The 20,272-nt window shown below is 41.9% G+C and overlaps 1 protein-coding gene and 1 long non-coding RNA gene across 2 annotated transcripts in view; one reads left to right on the top strand and one right to left on the bottom strand.

Moving 5' to 3' along the window:
* The window catches only part of LOC140711523 (uncharacterized), a 35,743-nt gene extending 33,451 nt beyond the window's left edge, over positions 1 to 2,292 (bottom strand). Inside the window, exons 1-2 of the long non-coding RNA XR_012092786.1 lie at positions 1,902 to 2,292; positions 1,195 to 1,289 (exon numbers count right to left, since the gene is read on the bottom strand). This is a non-coding gene — a long non-coding RNA (uncharacterized lncRNA). The remainder of the gene's footprint in view (positions 1 to 1,194; positions 1,290 to 1,901) is intronic.
* Positions 2,293 to 2,412: 120 nt separating this feature from the next.
* On the top strand, positions 2,413 to 16,272 carry PTGER4 (prostaglandin E receptor 4). The gene is made up of 3 exons (XM_007961467.3): positions 2,413 to 2,990; positions 3,454 to 4,378; positions 14,315 to 16,272. The coding sequence occupies exons 2-3, from the start codon at positions 3,506 to 3,508 to the stop codon at positions 14,912 to 14,914; spliced, it is 1,473 nt and encodes a 490-aa protein (XP_007959658.1). The 5' UTR covers positions 2,413 to 2,990; positions 3,454 to 3,505; the 3' UTR covers positions 14,915 to 16,272.
* Positions 16,273 to 20,272: the final 4,000 nt, after the last annotated feature.

Genomic DNA, 20,272 nt, shown 5'->3' with positions numbered 1-20,272 from the left:
TGGAGTAGGTCAAACCTTCAGAGCTATTTAATGACAGTTTTAAAGAACTGAACTGGGGTCTTCCAGCATAGAGAAGCAGGGATTGTGGCAGAAACTGCGAGGGAGAATTTTAAAAGTGCTTAGAATAAAAATCTTTTCATTGAAAAAAAATGACAAGAATTGCCCACATAATTATGGCAATTCTTCCTTTCCTTTTGCAATGCAAATTCTTGGCAGAGTGTGAGAGAAACTGAATTCTACTGTCCTAGTTTTTCAAACTAAGAAAATAAAATAATTTGTTACCGAAACTTTCAACTTCTACTTTTGAAAGCTACATTTAAGTTTTAAGAATCACATAACAAAAGAGACTACAGATAAACCTCATTACAATTTTTTAGTATTGAGTATTAGGTTATTTACTTTTCTTCTTCCTAAAGCTACTGTAGAAAGAAAATTCAAAGGACTAGTAAGAAGAATAGCTCAATTGATAACAAGTCTGGTTTGTCAATGACATGCTAATACCTGTAACAGTTATTAATTATCTCAGCAGCGTCTGCTTTTATATGTAATATATTCTTCATCATACTTAAATTAATAAATAGCAACCAATTGTTGTCTCTTTTACAAGCTTCATATGGAAAGAAAATTGAAAAAAATATATTTGTATTAGCAGAAAGTGAGTATAAGGAACTTCCCAGCCTCCCCTTCATATATTTACTGACAAGCAACTGACATGAGTGATAGCAAAGCAATGTGGTTAGTGAGGAACGGCACAGAGTGTGCAGTTTCCTTTTCTCTAATGTTGATTTGTTTTCTGTGCTGACATAGTCCTAGAGGTTACTGTTCAAAGGAAGCATCAACAACAGAAGTAGTTAGAGTGCTGATTAAAGAAGATTCTAAGAAAATGACCAATCACCATCAATCTTTTTAATACTGGCTAACAAATATGTATTTTTCCTTCTGATATTATTAATAGTATAAACAGAACAATTCTATTTTAATATATCCATATAGTGCCTTATGCAAGTAAATATGATTCTGGATATTTTATGAACTGTAATTACTTGAAATTGGAAAGTCCTCTTAGTTTCTCCTATTACCCATGTGTTGCTGAGACCAACTGAAGAACCAGTTAGGAGGTTTGTTCATTCAAGAAATAACATTTAAGAAATGGGTACCTGCTTATCATATAAAAGAATCCAGTTATGTACTTACCCTGTGAGGAGACATACGTTAAAATGCTTGTACACTGCAGATGGGAAGAGGTTTTTCCAGGAATTTAAATTGTGCAATAGGGCCACACAATCTTACTTTAAAAAAAAATGGTAAAGGGGTTTTAATTACACCATGAAGTTTTACAATTTTTTAAGTTTTTAGTTCTAGTTTTAGAAAACAGAGTAGAAGGAGTACAGAGAAAAACTTCACCATTAGACAAGTCAAACTAATTTTAAGGGCCGCGCAAACAGGCTTTTCCAAGAATTAATCATGAGGTGGTGCTTGGAGAATTCCTTTACCCCAGTGACTTTCAAACCCCCTTCTCACCCTCCACTAGTCTTTCAAAGGATTTATGGTGAATGGGGTCTAACGAGTATAATACGGCCGAAGGCATGAAGTTCACTCTACCCTTTCAGGGCGGAGAAGTTCCCCGGAAAGAGAATGGAGAAAAAGATCGCAGTTAGGCAGTCCTCCCAACCCCACCAAGGCTCCACCTCTCGAAAGCTGCAAGGTTCTGCCACCTGCGCCGGGAGAGGCTGCAGTCACTGTCTCCTCCTCTTTCTTTTTTTTTTTTTTTTTCTTTTTCGCCTGGGGTGCCCTACCAAGCGCAGCCCTGTCACTGCCAAATTACTCCAACTCCTTTTATGGTGAGAGGATGGATTCTTCGTTATTTCCCCGCCCAACCTGGTACCCACTCACCCACCTACCACGTCCGCTGGGCGCACCCAAGTCTAACCCAGGGGCGCACGCGCTAGCGCACACAGACACCCCATTTCTCCTCTTTTCTTGGCCAACCCTAGGTAGAATGCTAAAGCAACTGCCCTCTCTTCCACGACCTAGATGTTGCGGCCCGCGGGCAGGAGGTTCAAGAAATAGTTCACTCCAAGCGGCAGGCAGCAAGGCGGAAAGGGTCGCTGGTTTCAGTGGTAGCCCCACTGGAAGCCGAGTTCAGGAGCGGCTAAGCGGTTGCCGGGGAAAGCACCGGGGCTTCCCAGGGTCTCCTCCCGGCTCCCACTCCGCAGCTCAGAGGGCGGGAAAACCACGGGAGCCGCCCCGCCCCGCGCAGCCCAGCCCCGCCCCAGCCCGAACACCGCCCCCCGCCGGGCTCCCCAGCGGCGCCCAGGGAGGCGACGCGCTCCGCCCCCTTCCAATCCGGCCAATGGGCGTCCGGGCAGCGCACGGTTTGCCTCCGCCTCCGCCAGGGAAACTTGGAGGAGGAGAAAAGTTTGTACAGAGGGTGGAAAGGCGAGAGCGGAGCTCCAAGCCCGGCAGCCCGAGAGGAAGATGAACAGCCCCAGGCCAGAGCCTCGGGCAGAGTGGACCCCGAGCCGCCCCCAGGTAGCCAGGAGCGGCCTCAGCGGCAGCCGCAAACTCCGGTAGCCGCCCGTGCTGCCCGTGGCTGGGGCGGAGGGCGGCCAGAACTGGGGAACGAGGCTCCGCGCCACCTGCGCGCGTGGCCTCACACCTGAACGCTGTCCTCCAGCGGACGAGACCGGCGGGCACTGCGAAGCTGGGACTCGTCTTTGAAGGAAAAAAAAAATAGCGAACAAGAAATCCAGCACCATTCTTCACTGACCCATCCAGCTGCCCCCTCTTGTTTCCCAAGTTTTTGAAAGCTGGCAACTCTGACCTCAGTGTCCAAAAATCGGCAGCCACTGAGACCGGCTCTGAGAAGCCGAAGGTTTGGCAATTTCCAGACTGAGCGGGACAAGGTGAAAGCAGGTTGGAGGCGGACCAGGACATCTGAGAGCTGACCCTGGGGGCTCGCGAGGCTGCCGCCGCTGCTGCTGCTACAGGTGAGATGGCGTTGGGCTGGCGTTGGGGTCAACGGGTAGCGAACGCGGAGATGCGGCGCTCGCCGAAGAGAGCCAAGAAGGGAAGAGCGCGCTCTCCAAATTGCTTTTGTAACTTGTTTTCAGTGAGGATTTCATTGACTCAGAATCTATCGGGAATAGCAATAGGGAGCTACTTTTCCCTTGAGATGGCTCTTATTCATCTTGGCAATGGAGTGAGTTGGGTTGGGGGGAGGAAGAGGAATGGGAGAATCAGTTTATAAATATTAATGTCAGCAAGAGTGTGCTGCTGGCAGGACGTATCAGGAGCCTAGAGATTTTGGTGGCCGCAGTTGGTAAGTGGCTACAATCCACAAAGTAGGATCGAGTTGCTCCCCTTGGCTTATCAGTGTATCGTTTCTTGGGCGCGGGTCTAACACTTTACAAGTGGTAATTTCCGCTCACAGCAGCTTTGTCTCTCTTCTAGCATCCCCAGACCCAGCCTTGCACTCCAAGGCTGCGCACCGCCAGCCACTATCATGTCCACTCCCGGGGTCAATACGTCCACCTCCTTGAGCCCCGACCGGCTGAACAGCCCAGTGACCATCCCGGCGGTGATGTTCATCTTCGGGGTGGTGGGCAACCTGGTGGCCATCGTGGTGCTGTGCAAGTCGCGCAAGGAGCAGAAGGAGACAACCTTCTACACGCTGGTATGTGGGCTGGCTGTCACCGACCTGTTGGGCACTTTGCTGGTGAGCCCGGTGACCATCGCCACGTACATGAAGGGCCAGTGGCCCGGGGGCCAGCCGCTGTGCGAGTACAGCACCTTCATTCTGCTCTTCTTCAGCCTGTCCGGACTCAGCATCATTTGCGCCATGAGTGTCGAGCGCTACCTGGCCATCAACCACGCCTATTTCTACAGCCACTACGTGGACAAGCGGTTGGCGGGCCTCACGCTCTTTGCAGTCTATGCGTCCAACGTGCTCTTCTGCGCGCTGCCCAACATGGGCCTCGGTAGCTCGCGGCTGCAGTACCCAGACACCTGGTGCTTCATCGACTGGACCACCAACGTGACGGCGCACGCTGCCTACTCCTACATGTACGCGGGCTTCAGCTCCTTCCTCATTCTCGCCACCGTCCTCTGCAACGTGCTTGTGTGCGGTGCGCTGCTCCGCATGCACCGCCAGTTCATGCGCCGCACCTCGCTGGGCACCGAGCAGCACCATGCGGCCGCGACGGCCGTGACCTCGGTTGTCTCCCGGGGCCACCCCGCCGCCTCCCCAGGCTTGCCGCGCCTCAGCGACTTTCGCCGCCGCCGGAGTTTCCGCCGCATCGCGGGCGCCGAGATCCAGATGGTCATCTTACTCATTGCCACCTCCCTGGTGGTGCTCATCTGCTCCATCCCGCTCGTGGTGAGTGACCAGGGCTGGGGCCCCACCCGGCCCTTTTCTCGCATCCACCTCCCTCCTCCGTTCCCCGGTCCCCGCTTTCCCTCTCAGTCTTTGGCAGTGAACGTGTCTCCTTTAGGTCGGGGCTGGGATTCCCACACTGTTTCTCAGAGCGGGCCCAACCCTCTTTGAAGTCCCAGTCCTAATGAGATTTAGCAGGTGCTTTGCCCCCACATCCCCCGGTTTATGTTCCCGAAAGCCTGGGTTTTTTTCTCTACCGGGACAGCCCTTACTCCTTGCTGCCTGACATTGGCCGAGTCTTCCAAGAAAACCCCCCACCCCCTCTGTTAGATGTGGAGGGAACCTGCTGTAGTGTAACTTAGCCCACTCCTCCGTACTGTGAACTGTGAACTGCAGAACCTGAAACGTCAGGGATGGTGATCTGTTCGTTGTAAACCATTTCTAAGGAAAGTGGGGTTTTTGGTGTTTTGATTTATGCAAGTTTTTTTTTACTTTTTCCCCCCGGTGGATTGCGTAGAATTTTAAAGCTAGAAGAGATATCAAGAGGTGTTTTAGTCTAACTCCCTCACTTCACTGAGGGAGTGAATGATATGCTTAAAATAATCCAGCCAAACCTACACAGTCAAGCTAGGCTCCTTACTCTACCATGGTGTGCCCTGGGAGGGCAGCTTAAAGCACACAAATTCTAATTCATACACGGGGCAGGATCCAGACTCAGTTTCTTTCATTCTGTGTAGGCCAGGAAAGCAAAGTTTCTCAGGGTGACTAATTATGGAAAAGCTGGTATACATGGGGTATGGGATTTGAATTCTCTACAACGATGCAAGAAACAGTACCATTTTAGAGAAACCCAGATTTAGAGATGGCTGTCTTCGTTTCTTCAAGCCAAAGCTCTACAGCTTGTAATGGACCTTTGGCCGTCTGAGGCCAGACCCAGCTCATGTGTTATATTACATCACGTCTCCCTCCTAGAACATTTCTCATTTTGGCCTTTGTAAAGCGTGGGTTGGAGTTTTGGTACGCTTCATTTTTAGTTCATCTTTTAAGAATTGCCTTTGGATTAACTTTTAAAATATGATAAACAGAAAGGCTCAAACCCTACCTAGTTCTTTACTTTGCCTCTGACTAAAATGGAATGCACCAGAAGCAGATGGGCAGAAGAATGCAATACTTTATCTAGAGTTTCTCTTGAAAGCAACTAGTCATGAGTTCTTCCATCTTCCAAAACCCCGCATTCCTGGAAATTCTAAACTACCAACTCAAAAAGAGATAACTGCTTTTTCTTATGCTTATTGGGAACAAGAGAAAATAAAATGTAATGGGCTATTATTCCTTCCTTTTCCTTATTAATACTGTCCAGGGATCTTTGGTGTAGAAATATTATATCTCTGATAAAAGTGACTGTAAATGGAAGGAACTTAGAGGGGGCTGAGAGCCAGAATACAGTAGCTTCTTACCAATTTGTATAAACAGTAATAAATATAATTGGCCATAAGAGCCTTTAAGCCATTCCAGGACCCAATATAATTTACAGAGTTAAGTCACACTTGAGCCACATAAATACATTTTACTGTGTGTAATGGCAACCTAGAATAAAGTGAGATTTTGGACAAAAACAACTCCGCTCCTGATGGGGCCCCTGTTCCTGGGCCTCTGCCTTGTGTTTTACAGAACAGTAAATGACAAAGTGAATGGTTGTTATTTTCAGAACATCCACTTAAAGGGACAGAGGAATTAGAGCTAGAAGGTTAGCAACATGCACATACTTTATATGTGTTTTGGTTGGAAGTAAGCCTGTAAAGTTATGGATTTCTGCACAGCCACAGATGAATGATTTTCTTCTAACATCTAGAGAGACATACAAGGCTTAATTCACTTAGTGGGCTGAAATGGTAGACCTGGACCTAAGATTCAGGGCCCTTACACAAAGCCTTGAAATTATTTGAGAACCTAGAGGCAAGAAATTATAGGAGCTGTATTTGTGGTTTGCAGATTAACCACATTTTAACTAACAAGAAATACTGTCCACCTGTATAATGTTAGTAACATGTTGTAAATTTTAAGTAATCTTAACCTGAAAATTGAAACTAGCTCAATTAAGAAGTAATCCCATTAGTCAAGTATTTATGTAGCTTTGTGAGAAATAAGGAATCCTACAAATAGCAGTGGCATCAGTTTGTCGCCCTTAGTTTTGGGTACTAAAATCTAATTTCAGAATCAGTTTATAAATCAGTGATAAATGATGGGTTCGTTATACTACCCCCCAGCCCCCCACAATTCAGCAATTACTGAACTAATCGAAAACCCTTCTGCAAATACAGTTTTCCTTGGCTTCCTTTTACAACTTTCTTTTTTTCATGTTTTCATATTCATATTATAAATTAAGATTAAAGCTCAGAACTCTCTGATATTGAAAGCAGATGAGCCTATCTTCAGTTCCAAAGAAACTAATGAAGCATCTAATTTTATCAAATCAAGTGGTTGCTAATCCCATTTAAGGAAAATCAAAGCGTTGGAATTATTTTAAATGCTTTGGAAAGCCTAACAAAGCAAATATAGCTTACTTGGAATTTCAGAAAGCTTGATATAATACATAAGGAAAACAAGCAGCCATTGAAAAGCAGCCAAGGTTTTGCCTCTTGGACACCAGGGAAGAAAGAACTACAGCTCTTAGAAGGGGTTGGTATTGAGTTTAGTATAAAAAATAAAATTTAATTTGCTATCCAAAATATACATGTTTCATAAATAGAGCTAAGATTGGAGTGGAAATTTGAGAAAGGTTGGGAAATTAGTTGTGGATATAAGGAACTGTGCTGAACCTTCAGAATTCTTTGAACTGGGTCATAATGAATGATCAGAGAAGGTGTAAGTATGATCTACAAGGGACATCACATGACAAGATGTAATGGGTAGGTGGTTCTTGTCATTTTGTCCTTTCTTCTATTTATAACCAGTCTCAGGGTATTTTTAAATATAGGAGAATTTTGGAAGTAAGAACTTCCAAAGTTTTGTGAGAACAAGAAGTGAGAGTCTACATTTCAGATAAACGAAAAAGATTGCATTCTTTAGAAATTCACAAGCAAGACAGCCCCTTAAGGTCCTGGTGCTAAATGCTGTAGCTAGATGAATTTCTAGTGCCTAATTTTTCAGTTACTAATGAATATTAAGATGATTATTATAATCAAATATTTTGCCTCAGGGCTAAACAGTTACTATAGGGTTTGGAAGGGCATTTTCCCCCATACACAAGCAACCCAAAACTGTATTTATTGCTTACTTGTTTCTTTTATTTTTTAACTCTGAAGTAACAAATATTTATCTCAGCTAGGGGCAGAATGGCTAATTTGATTAATCTTCTGCCTTGGTGAAGTAAAACTTAGATCCTTAGGAAAATACTTCCTGTGAGTGTTTATTTGGTTCCTTACTGTAAACTAGTCGTCTCTATAAAGCTTTCACCAGCATTTGATCAGCAAAAGTTTATAAGGACAGATGAAAAGTTTGTAAATAGATATACTTTTGTTTACTGTAGGCAAACTGGAAGTGGAGTCATAAAACAACTGATGGGATGTCAGATGAGTGTGAAGCATATCTACACATACAAGCGAAATGCCATAAATTTGGGTATGACTACAACAGAATCTAAAAGACTGGATTTGTTCAAATAAATTTAGCTAAGTTTAAAAAATTGCGATGCCCAGAAGCAAGTTTTAAGTCATAACATGAAATTGTAGACCCAGTAGTAGTAACTTGAAGACTATTGAGTTCCATAAAAGTAAGTTATTTCCACATCTGGCATTTCATTTGAATCTTGAAAAGCTCTAAGGAGAAAGTAGGGCTGACCAGTATTTTCACTCTCTCTACACCTCAGTTTTCCCAGCTGCAAATGAAGAATTTATATCATTCTGCAACTTACAGGGTAGCTATAGGTGAGTCCTCATCTAATGCTCATTTCACCATGCTTTGCTGACCTGTCAATTTGTTTGTATTGAATGCCTCCTAACAAGTTTTTTTTTTCCTCAGCGCTGAAGTGATTCTTGTAGTCTCCTATTAGAATATTCAATGTGAGAGCTTTAAAAAACAAAACAAAACAAAACAAAAAAGAAACATTCAGTGTAGAGGTTGATCTATAAAGCCTGTAGAGATTTAACTTGCCTTCTACAAATGGCCAGTTAGTGGCCTAGAAGGAACAAGAACCAAGCTCTCCTACACACCACCCAGTCAAGAATTCTTTCCACTATTCTTTACTTGAAAAAAAGAAAGTGATAAGAACTTCTAGTAACAGCTGTGTCAATTTTGGACTCTTCACAAGGCAGTGGGATAACTGAGCACATACAGATAATTCCTTTTATGTGCTTGGAACAGAACAAGTAGCACACACATTCAAATCCAGCTACAGATCTTGTCACTTATTGGAAAGCATTACTACTGTTTTGACAGTCGATTACTAAATCTGTCTAATCAAGAGTTCAACATTCTTTCTTCAACATTCCCTGCAAACAGATTATTAAGTAGGAAGTACATGTTTTTGATGTCATATTATTAACTATATCCCAAAGCTACCTCTAAGCTACAGTTTTCAAATTATTGATATATTCCACACTGGGCAAGCTTCCACATATGGGTTCAAAAAACGTAATGAGAGCCAACATACCTGTTCTACGATAGGTGCTGTGCTAAGCACTTTGATCATTTGTACCTATGTTATAAGGAGTGGAGCCAGGATTTGAACAGAGGTTTGTTTGCTTCCAAAGCTTGGGCATCTATCTCTATAGCATATAGCCTCCTTACAGCTTTCTTGTCACCACGTCTTCTTCTGAAATGATTGCATTTTCTCCAAGTTATGTTCCACTGCTCCTGAACCCTAATCTCTAATCATCCTAAAAAGGTGTGAATAACATAATTTTTAAAATGTAGCTTGGTGTGTTGGCATGTGCCTGTTTCCCAGCTACTTGGAAGGTTGAGGCTAGAGGATTGCTTGAGTCCAGGAGGTTGAGGCTGCAATGACCATGTTTGTATCACAGCACTCCAGCCTGGGTGACACAGTGAGACTCTTTCTAAAATAAAATAATTTAGAATACTGTAATATGCCAATATGAACAACAAACCACATGTACACATTAGCAGCTACTAAGAAAAATACTTAAAATTGGAAGAAAGGAGATATGTCATTAGTATTCAGTGAGTTGTTTTGTTTTTGTTTTTGTTTTGAGACGGAGTTTCCCTCTTGTTGCCCAGGCTGGAGTGCAATGGCACAATCTCAGCTCACCACAACCTCCGCCTCCCGGGTTCAGGCGATTCTCCTGCCTCAGCCTTCCAAGTAGCTGGGATTACAGGCATGCGCCACCATGCTCAGCTAATTTTGTATTTTTAGTAGAGACAAGGTTTCTCCATGTTGGTCAGGCTGGTCTCAAACTCCCGATGTCAGGTGATCCGCCTGCCTCGGCCTCCCAAAGTGCTGGGATTACAGGCGTGAGCCATCGCGCCCGGCCGTATTCAGTGAGTTTTTTAAATGATTTTTTTCCTTCCTGACTCAGAGGTTCAGTTTTATCAGCAACACACTCCTCCAACACTGAAAACTGCCTGAACTTGTTTAGTCGTGTAACGTATAGGGCCTGTTAGACAAGAATTTCGAAAAGTGCTTTCACCCGCTCACAAGACACTGAAGCACTACTCCAGATGTTCCCATCTCAACTGCGGTTGTCCCTGCCCTCTTGGAAACAGCAAGTCAAGTAGCCCATTTAAAGTGAAGCACAGGTTGCTATATGTTTTCAAACATTGCAAGATGCGTGGAGTTTTTGTTTGTTTTGTCTTTTTTTCTTTCCCTACTTGAAGTAAGTCTCAATTGAGATATGTTGCAAAGTAAAACTCATATTGATTCTTTTCAATTTGCCCAACTTTTGAGGATGTTTTTACCCGAATTTGAACTTTTGCTCTTTAAACTCATACTTTTGCTACCCTGTGAATTCTCCTTTATTGAAAAGACATTGAATGACCAGGTTCAGTGGCCTGGACTAATTGTAAACTTTTCCTCCCCCATTTCCATAATTTTAATATACTTTTAATATAGCCTTCTTTCATTCCCTCCTATACTAGTCAAAATCCATTGCTGCTGTAGATGAGATGAGGCACAGAAATGATTCTTTCCTTGCCTCTCATCACCTTGGATTATGACAACCTATTATTGTTTTACAACATTCCGACCTTTCTAAAAGGCCACAGAAATTTTAAAATGCTAACTCCTAATATACTTCTTTGAATGGCTACAAATTCCATTTTAACTGTTCAAAAATTTTCTTCCTTTCAGTAGTAGCCATGTTTCCTTTGAGGTTGTCGCAGGAGAAGCAACCAGCAATAAAACATTTTCAGTGTCAAAAATCTCAGAAACGTCAGGTTCAGACTTAACCAAAATTCTGTTCTGCGAGTCTCAGAGATGGCTTTACACAGTGCTTATTAGGGAGGGAGGATCAGAAACTCTCGAGTGGAGCAACACTGCCACCTGGAGGCTTGAAGGCTCAAGTTCGCATAAACCCGGCCGTAGGTCTTTTCCAGAGACCACACACAGGACTTGATACTAACAGATTTAAATCCATCATTTCTACTACCCTTAGGAACATAGTACGTGATGTGAATAAAATGTAGACCTCATGCTTTTTACCAATAACTCCATTGTCAGGAAATAATGATTAAACAGAAAGCCAGACTGGTAGAACAGAAAAGGCAACATGGAGGTCCCGACCAGATTGCCACCAACAGGGCGGGGGACATCCTAAGTTCCTCAAAAGCTCTGGGTCTCAGTAACAAATACCTCATCTGAGAAAACGCCTGTACAGTTGAGGGAACTGCTGAGTTTCCAGACATAGCTGAAGACCACAAAGCTTATGGAAGCAAGAAACCAAGATGCTTTATTTTACTAGTAAACTATTTTTTTATTATTTTTTATTTTATTATTTTTATTTTACTACTAGCAAAGATTTTTTTTTAAATCAAGTATGCTTTGCCTTGTTACTATCATTTATCCCAGCATAGTTTCTAAAAGTATTTTAAGAGGCGATATTACATACTGATGTTCACTCCAGTTCATTCTTGATTTAGCTGTCTTCCAAATATCAAGATATTAATTTCGTCTTGGTTAGAGGCTTTGACTATTTTATTCTCTGAGATTTACAGGCACATAATCCCATATCCAAAATATTTAGGGGCAGATGAGTTTCAGAATTTAGAATTTCTTGGCTTTTAGAGAAGTAATCAATAATATATTGCAAAATATGTAATATCCTCATCAGAATTGGAACAGTACTCCTGGACCAGAACATAGAAATATTCACTCTAAGTGGAATAAATTGAACTAAATGGCTTCACAGTCTGTTCAGTTCAGTTTTTGCTGCCAAAATAAGTTTAGGTCAGATTTTGCAATGAGTGTAAGTTCTCAAAACAAAACAACAACAAATGAAATGAACAAAAATCTTTTGATAGAGGATCAGAGACCTATAGCTAATTAAGATCTAAATTCCAGTTAAGGAAGAAATAGAAATGCAGTTCTACCTTACTGATCCAGTATCATTCTGGAATAAATTTAATATAAGTTTAATTTTGCAGGTTAATGAAATGTATTTCTTCAAATATTTTAAACTTCCTTCTTTTATCCAAATTGTTGAAAATCTTTCTGAAATATCCCGACTCAAATATTGTTACATCTAGTAAGTGCCAAAAGAATGCATGCAAATGGTCAATGAATCGCCTTTTCCATTGTGAACTGACACCAGCCTCAACTAAACTATCCCTGTTCCAGGTGATTCATACACCATGAGTCATTCATTGTTACGTTGTATATCGTAAGGCAGCAATGTCCTCAAGTCTTGTTAGAGATATTTGCCCCTAGTTAAATGGCTCCAGCTATGCTTTTTTGAGTTCTTCTTGCTCCTTTTTATGGTTTTTATGTATCTTCCTTGACTGTGAGACTCAACCTCTTCTCCCTAACCTAAAATAATTACTAAAGGCAAGAAATAATTAGTAAATAATTACTGAAGATAGATGGCAATTATTTTTATTTGTATACTACTATTTCTATTTCTATTTCTATGTGAATTACTCCTACTACTTCTGTATGAATTGCAGATGAGATTTTTATATAAATGATCCCAGTGGAATTAGAAGTAATATCTAGGCAAAAAAAAAATCATAATACTTTAAGAGTGAATTTGAGGCTGAGCATGGCGGCTCACTCCTGTAATCTTAGCACTTTGGGAGACTGCGGTGGGCAGATCACTTGAGCTCAAGAGTTCGAGACTAGCCTGGGCAACATAGAAAGACCTCATCTCTACAAAAATAATAAGTTAGCCAGGCACGGTGGCACACACCTGTAGTCCTGGCTACTCAGGAGGCTACGGCAGGAGGATTGCTGGAGCCTAGGAGCTCAAGGCTGCAGTGAGCAATGATTACACCACTGCACTCCAGCCTGGGCAACAAAGTGAGACCCGGTCTCAAAAAAATATATACATGTACATTTAACAAATGCATTTTCCTCTAAGGAATAAAATGATCATGTAAGTTTACACAAATTCATGCTCCATTCGCTGAATCATTTGAAGTTCCCAGATGTTGACATATCATTTCATTCTTCCATGACTTTGCACATGGAGCTACCTCTATTTGAAATGTGATGTCCTTCCTTCTAAATTTAGCAAATTCCTACTCATCCATTGTGATTACTATAACTGGGGAACAGAGTCATAGAGAAAATGAAAACTATTCTGTGGTCATTCTGGGTGACAGGAGATCCTGCTGTTGGTGTAAAACTTTTCAGCATATTCTTTCTAGACTAAAATAAAAGAATCTGGCCTTATTCTGATGATTAGATGGTTAATTGACTTATAAAATGAGTTCCCTTTAAATTATGTAAAATGACAGCTGGAATAAGAGAAATCAGTAGCTTTTGGAGGAAAAAAAGTTACTTCATTAGAGTTACAAAAACTTAAAAGCACTTGCAGAAATGAAGTTAATAAAATGTTTCTCAAGAACACTTTATACATATGTGACCTGCACTCACATTGCATTTTTGTATACTGTCTTTGCTCTAGGGAAGATAATCATAAGATAGTTACAAAAATATTAAAGCCATACTAACTCAGAACATGTAATTGCATTTTTGCAGTGACTGGTTTTTCTTTTTCTTTTTTTTTTTTTTTTTTTTGAAACAGATTCTAGGTCTGTGGCCTTGGCTGGAGTGCAGTGGCACCATCTCAGCTCACTGCAACCTCTGCCCCCACGGGGTTCAAGTGATTCTCCTGCCTCAGCCTCCTGAATAGCTGGGTTTATAGGCATGTGCCACCACACCTGGCTAATTTTTGTTTTGTTTTTGTTTTTTTGAGATGGAGTCTCGCTTTGTTGCCAGGCTGGAGTGCAGTGGCGTGATCTCAGCTCACTACAACCTCCGCCTCCTGGGTTCAAACAATTCTCCTGCCTCAGCCTCCTGAGTAGCTGGGACTACAGGCACATGCCACCATACCCAGCTAAATTTTATGGTTTTAGTAGAGATGGAGTTTCACCATGTTGGCCAGGATGGTCTCAATCTCTTGACCTTGTGATCCGCCCACCTCAGCCTACCAAAATGCTGGGATTACAGGCGTGAGCCACCGCACCCAGCCTAATGTTTGTATTTTTAGTAGGCATGGGGTTTCGCCATGTTGGAAAAGTTGGTCTGGAACTGCTGACCTCAAGTGATTCACCCACCTCGGTCTTCCAAAATGCTGGGATTACAGGCGTGAGCCACCATACCCAGCCCATGGCTGGTTCTTCTGAGGCTTGTTATGTAGCTTCCTCTTTTCCTGGAACTTGAGAAATGAAGGCAGGTTCTTAATATTGCTAAGGTAGACATAGCATTTATATGTTTTCCCAATTGATGAATGATGAAATCTAAATGTGCGGATCTCACTTATGCAGGTGCGAGTATTCGTCAACCAGTTATATCAGCCAAGTTTGGAGCGAGAAGTCAGTAAAAATCCAGATTTGCAGGCCATCCGAATTGCTTCTGTGAACCCCATCCTAGACCCCTGGATATATATCCTCCTGAGAAAGACAGTGCTCAGTAAAGCAATAGAGAAGATCAAATGCCTCTTCTGCCGCATTGGCGGATCCCGCAGAGAGCGCTCCGGACAGCACTGCTCAGACAGTCGAAGGACATCTTCTGCCATGTCAGGCCACTCTCGCTCCTTCTTCTCCCGGGAGCTGAAGGAGATCAGCAGTACATCTCAGACCCTCCTGCCAGACCTCTCACTGCCAGACCTCAGTGAAAATGGCCTTGGAGGCAGGAATTTGCTTCCAGGTGTTCCTGGCATGGGCCTGGCCCAGAAAGACACCACCTCGCTGAGGACTTTGCGAATATCAGAGACCTCAGACTCTTCACAGGGTCAGGACTCAGAGAGTGTCTTACTGGTGGATGAGGTTGGTGGGAGCAGCAGGGCTGGGCCTGCCCCTAAGGGGAGCTCCCTGCAAGTCACATTTCCCAGTGAAACACTGAACTTATCAGAAAAATGTATATAATAGGTAAGGAAAGAAATACAGTACTGTTTCTGGACCCTTATAAAATCCTGTGCAATAGACACATACATGTCACATTTAGCTGTGCTCAGAAGGGCTATCATCTTCCTATAACTCACATTAGAGAACATCCTGGCTTTTGAGCACTTTGCAAACAATCGAGTTGACTCACAGGGGTCCTGAGGCCTGCAGCACATTGGTTAATACCCTACTATGACAGAGGATTGTGGTCACAACTTGATGGCTGGGAAGACCTACCATCAGTTTTTCTACTGGATAGGAGGATGGCAGAAGTTTGGCTGCTTTCCTAACATCCAGAGCTTCGTGGTATTTGGCACACAGCAGAGGCCCAGATATTAGAAAGGCTCTATTCCAGTGAACTATGAGGACTGCCTTATGGATGATTTAAGTGTCTCACTAAAGCATGAAATGTGAATTTTTATTGTTGTACATATGATTTAAGGTATTTAAAGTATTTTCTTCTCTGTGAGAAGGTTTATTGTTAATACAAGGTATAATAAAATTATCGCAAGCCCTCTCCTTCCAGTATAACCAGCTGAAGTTGCAGATGTTAGATATTTTTCATAAACAAGTTCTAGTCAAAGTTGAAAATTCATAGTAAGATTGATATCTATAAAATAGATATAAATTTTTAGGAGAAAGAGTTTAGTATTATCAAAGGGATAAAGAAAAAATACTATTTAAGATGTGAAAATTACAGTCCAAAATGTTATTCTTTCCAGGCTATGTATAAAATACATAGTGAAAATTGTTTAGTGATATTACATTTATTTATCCAGAAAACTGTGATTTCAAGAGAACCTAACATGCTGGTAAATGTTTTCAACTTTTTCCCTCACTAATTGGTACTTTTTAAAACATAACATAAATTTTTTAAATTCTTTAATAAATAACCCATAATTAAAGTGTATAATAGAAAAAATTTTAAAAATCTAAGCAGCTTATTGTTTCTCTGACAGTGTGTGTAGTTTTACTTTCCTAAGGAATTACCAAGAACATCCTTTAAAATTTTAAAGGATGGCAAGTTGCATCAGAAAGAGCTTTATTTTGAGATGTAAAGATTCCCAAATGTGGTTACATTAGCCATTCATATATATCAGAAGTGCAGATTTGGGGCACTTAATGGTCACCTTGTAACAGTTTTGTGTAACTCCCAGTGATGCTGTACACATATTTGAAGGGTCTTTCTCAAAGAAATATTAAGCATGTTTTGTTGCTCAAAGTGTTTTTGTGAATTGCTTGGTTGTAATTAAATTCTGAGCCTGATATTGATATGATTTTAAGAAGCAGTTGTACCAAGTGAAATTATTTTGGAGATTATAATAAATATACACATTCAATCTGAGTTGCATATCCTCAATTTGGGAAAACTTGTGGGGTGGGGGTTTGTTGTTTCAGGTAATCATCTATATCGTTTTATATATATTTTTAAAATTTATCGGGAAATAATTTTAAAGAAACGTTGCAAGAAAAGTACAAAGCCTTAGATACACTTAGTAGAGAATGACACTTTACTCAAAGCCTCCAGTTTGTATGGGTGATGGATTGAGACAGTATTATGCCTAGCTTGCGACATATAAAGGACTCAAGTAATTATTACTAAAATTAGCATATTTTACATTTTGCAGTTTTTTTAACTGCCATTTTATTTATTTATTTATTTATTTTTGAGACAGAGTCTTGCTCTGTCAGCCAGACTGGAGTGCATTGGCACAATCTCGGCTCACTGCAACCTCCACCTCCCGGGTTCAAGCAATTCTCATGCCTCAGCCTCTTGACTATCTGGGATTACAGGTGTGCACCACCATGCCCGGCTAAATTTTGTATTTTTAGGAGAGACATGTCATGCCACGTTGGCCATGGTTGGTCTCAAACTCCTGGCTTCCAGCAGCCTGCCCACCTCAGCCTCCCAAAATGCTAGGATTGCAGGCAAGAGCCACCATGTCCGGCCATTTTTACGTTTTTAAATGCAAATTTTGTTCATTTTTTGAGTGAGTTATGTATCTGCATTAGTCAGCTAAGGCTGCCATAAAATACTATAGATGGGTGGCTTACACAACGGAAACTTATTTTCTCACAGTTGTGGAGGGTGAAAGTCCAAGACCAAGGTGTCAGCAGAGTTGGTTTCTCTTGAGCCCCCTCTCCTTGGCTTGCAGATGGCTCCCTTCTTTCATAGCCATTTCTCCAGGTGAGCACATCCCTGATGCCTCTCTCCTTATAAGGACACCAGTCATACTGGATTAGGGCCCCACCCTTATGATCTCATTTAACCTTAATTCGTCCCTTAAAGGCTCTCTCTCCAAATATAGTCACAATGGGGGTTAGGGCTTCAACAAATGATTTTTGGGGGGCAAGTGTCTTTTTCATTGTTGAGCCTGATTTATTCTTAAACTAGCAACCAAGAAAATGAATTTCGGCACTGCTCCATCATGTATTCCATATTTATTTATAAAATTTAACAGCTATGCAATGCAAAGATTATTTTTTATTTCTTGCTATGGGACACTTGGTCCAGACCATTTAGAGAACTTCAAATTTTCTACACAGGAAAGTTCTGATTATTTAACCAGCTACTATTAAGTCCTAACATCTCAAAAGGATATAACAGACAAGAAGGTAATTTTAACACCATATTGTAATCTTTGAGACAATCTAACCAATTAAATCAAGTGTGTTAGAAAAGATAGATTTGCAGGACTATTAAAATGGTACTTTAGGCCAGGTGCAGGGGCTCACACCTGTAATACCAACACTTTGGGAGGTCAAGGCAAGTGGATCACTTGAGGTCAAGAGTTCAAGACTAGGATGGCCAACATGGTGAAACTCTGTCTCTATTAAAAATACAAAAGTCGGCTGAGCGTGGTGGCTCACGCCTGTAATCCCAGCACTTTGGGAGGCTGAAGCAGGCAGATCACGAGGTCAGGAGTTCAAGACCAGCCTGGCCAATATAATGAAACCCCATCTCCACTAAAAACATAAAAATTAGCCAGGCATGATGGTGGACGCCTGTAGTCCAGCTACTTGGGAGGCTGAGGCAAGAGAATCGTTTAAACCCTGGAGGCGGGGGTTGCAGTGAGCCAAGATTGCACAACCGCACTCTAGCCTGGGCGATACAGTGAGACTCTGTCTCAAAAAAAAAAAAAAAAAAAAATTAACCAGGCATGGTGGCATGCACCCAGCTACTCAGGAGGCTGAGGCAGGAGAATCACTTGAACCCAGAATCACTTGAGCCAGTATCGGCCTCTGCACTCCAGCCTGGGCGACGGAATGAGACTCCATCTGAAAAAAAGAAAAAAATGGTGCTTTGTGCAGCCATAAAAAAGAAAGAAATCATGTCCATGTCCTTTGAACCAACACGAATGAAGGTGAAGACCATTGTCCTAAGTGAACTAACTCAGAAACAGAAAAGCAAACACTGCATGTTCTCACTTATAAATGAGAGCTATATAATGGGTACACATGGTCATAAAGATGGAACTAATAGATGCTGGGGACTCCAAAAGTGGGGAGGTGGGGGAGAGCAAGGGTTGAAGAATAACCTACTGGGTACTATGTTCACTATTTGGGTATTAGGTACACTAGAAGCCCAATCCCCACCAGTATGCAATATACCCATTTAACAAACAAACACACATACCCCCCAAATCTAAAATAAAATGATAAAATAAAAAATAAAATGGTACTTTGACCAAAGGACCACAAAATTCAAGAGTTCTTTCCCAAATCATAGCTAGTCCTCTCCACAAGTTTTCTCTTAGGGGCAATAAATACAAAAGGGACATGGAAAAATCAAGGCACAGTAATATTTACTGTTAGCTATCCACATGGCCTCAAATGTTAATGCAGAAAAATTTCCGTTACACAAATATTCATTTTTCCTAAACTACTTGTACTAGTCTCAGAACAAACCATGTTTGCTTTCTTCCAATACTGGCCCACCTCATGCCCTTCCCCCATTACATCCAAGCCTGAATCTAAGATGCTGCAATTATGATCTCAAGATTGTCATCCAGACACATGAAAAATGGAACCAGAAAAAACAAGACACTTACAACAAGAGAGAACATTTGGTCCCATTGCTTACTGTGGGGTTTCTCTGGGCTACAGCTGGTGCTTTAACCCCAAACTGGAAGTACCTTGGCAGAAAGGAAGAGAGAAAGAGAGCTGGGCCTTTGGTCCTTCTGTCAACATCTCTACCATTCAATCATTTATCCATTCCCTTTACCTTGCCAGGCCATCCACCCCATTTCCCACCATGGAAGAGAAGGACAGAAGAGAACACCAGTCATAACTTTTTCCTAAGAACTTTTAACCAGAGCAACTCCACACACTAAAATCTGAATAATTAGGTAAGTATTTCTCTTTCTTGAGAAGGGTGAAACGGGATTTAATACAAAGGAGGAGAAAAAGAATTCCAAGAACAATGAACGAGAACCCAACGGAACAGCTCTGCAATAGGCAGAGCACAGTGAAACCAGACTGAGGCAGGAGGGAAGGCTCTCTGATGTCCCCACGGTAGAAAGAAAGGAAAGAAAGAAGGAAAGAAAGAAAAGAAAGTAAAGGAAGGAAAGAAAGAAAGGAAGGCCAGGCACAGTGGCTCACCCCTGTAATCCCAGCACTTTGGGAGGCCGAGGCAGGTGGATCACCTGAGTTCGGGAGTTCAAGACCAGGCTGACCAACATGGAGAAACCCTGTCTCTACTAAAAATACAAAATTAGCCAAACGTGGTGGCGCATGCCTGTAATCCCAGCTACTTGGGAGGCTGAGGCAGGAGAATTGCTTGAACCCCGGAGGCGTAGGTTGCAGGGTGAGCCGAGATCGCACCATTGCACTCTAGCCTGGGCAGAGAGTAAAATTCTGTCTCAAAACAAAACAAAACAAACAAACAAAAAAGAAAAAAGAAAAAGAAGGAAAATTAATAGATTATTTGATGTTTGGCAAAATTGAGGGGAGCATTATAGTTCTATTAGAAAAATTAGTAATATATATACACATAGGAAACTAATGAATTAAAAAAGGCAATTATTGACTCCATGAAAAACAAGCAGAGGTGGAAGAAAGGTAAAATAAACATAATATACAAAGTGAACTAAATTATGTGTAATGATTATACTCATATCAAATAATGAATATACGGTCAGGTACAACGGCTCACACCTGTAATCCTAAAGCTTTGAGAGGCTGAGACAGGATTGCTTGCACAAACTCCTCTTGGGCAGCCATAAAAAAGAATGAAATCATGTCCTCTGCAGCAGCACAAATGGAACTAGAGACCATTGTCCTAAGTGAACTAACTCAGAAACAGAAAACCAAATACCACATGGTCTTACTTGCGGAGTT

This window comes from Chlorocebus sabaeus, chromosome 4 (assembly GCF_047675955.1).
Source record: "Chlorocebus sabaeus isolate Y175 chromosome 4, mChlSab1.0.hap1, whole genome shotgun sequence".
In the NCBI taxonomy this organism is placed as follows: Eukaryota; Metazoa; Chordata; class Mammalia; order Primates; family Cercopithecidae; genus Chlorocebus; species Chlorocebus sabaeus.
Note: the sequence above shows the minus strand (reverse complement) of the source record. Positions and strands in the feature narration are given on the sequence as shown.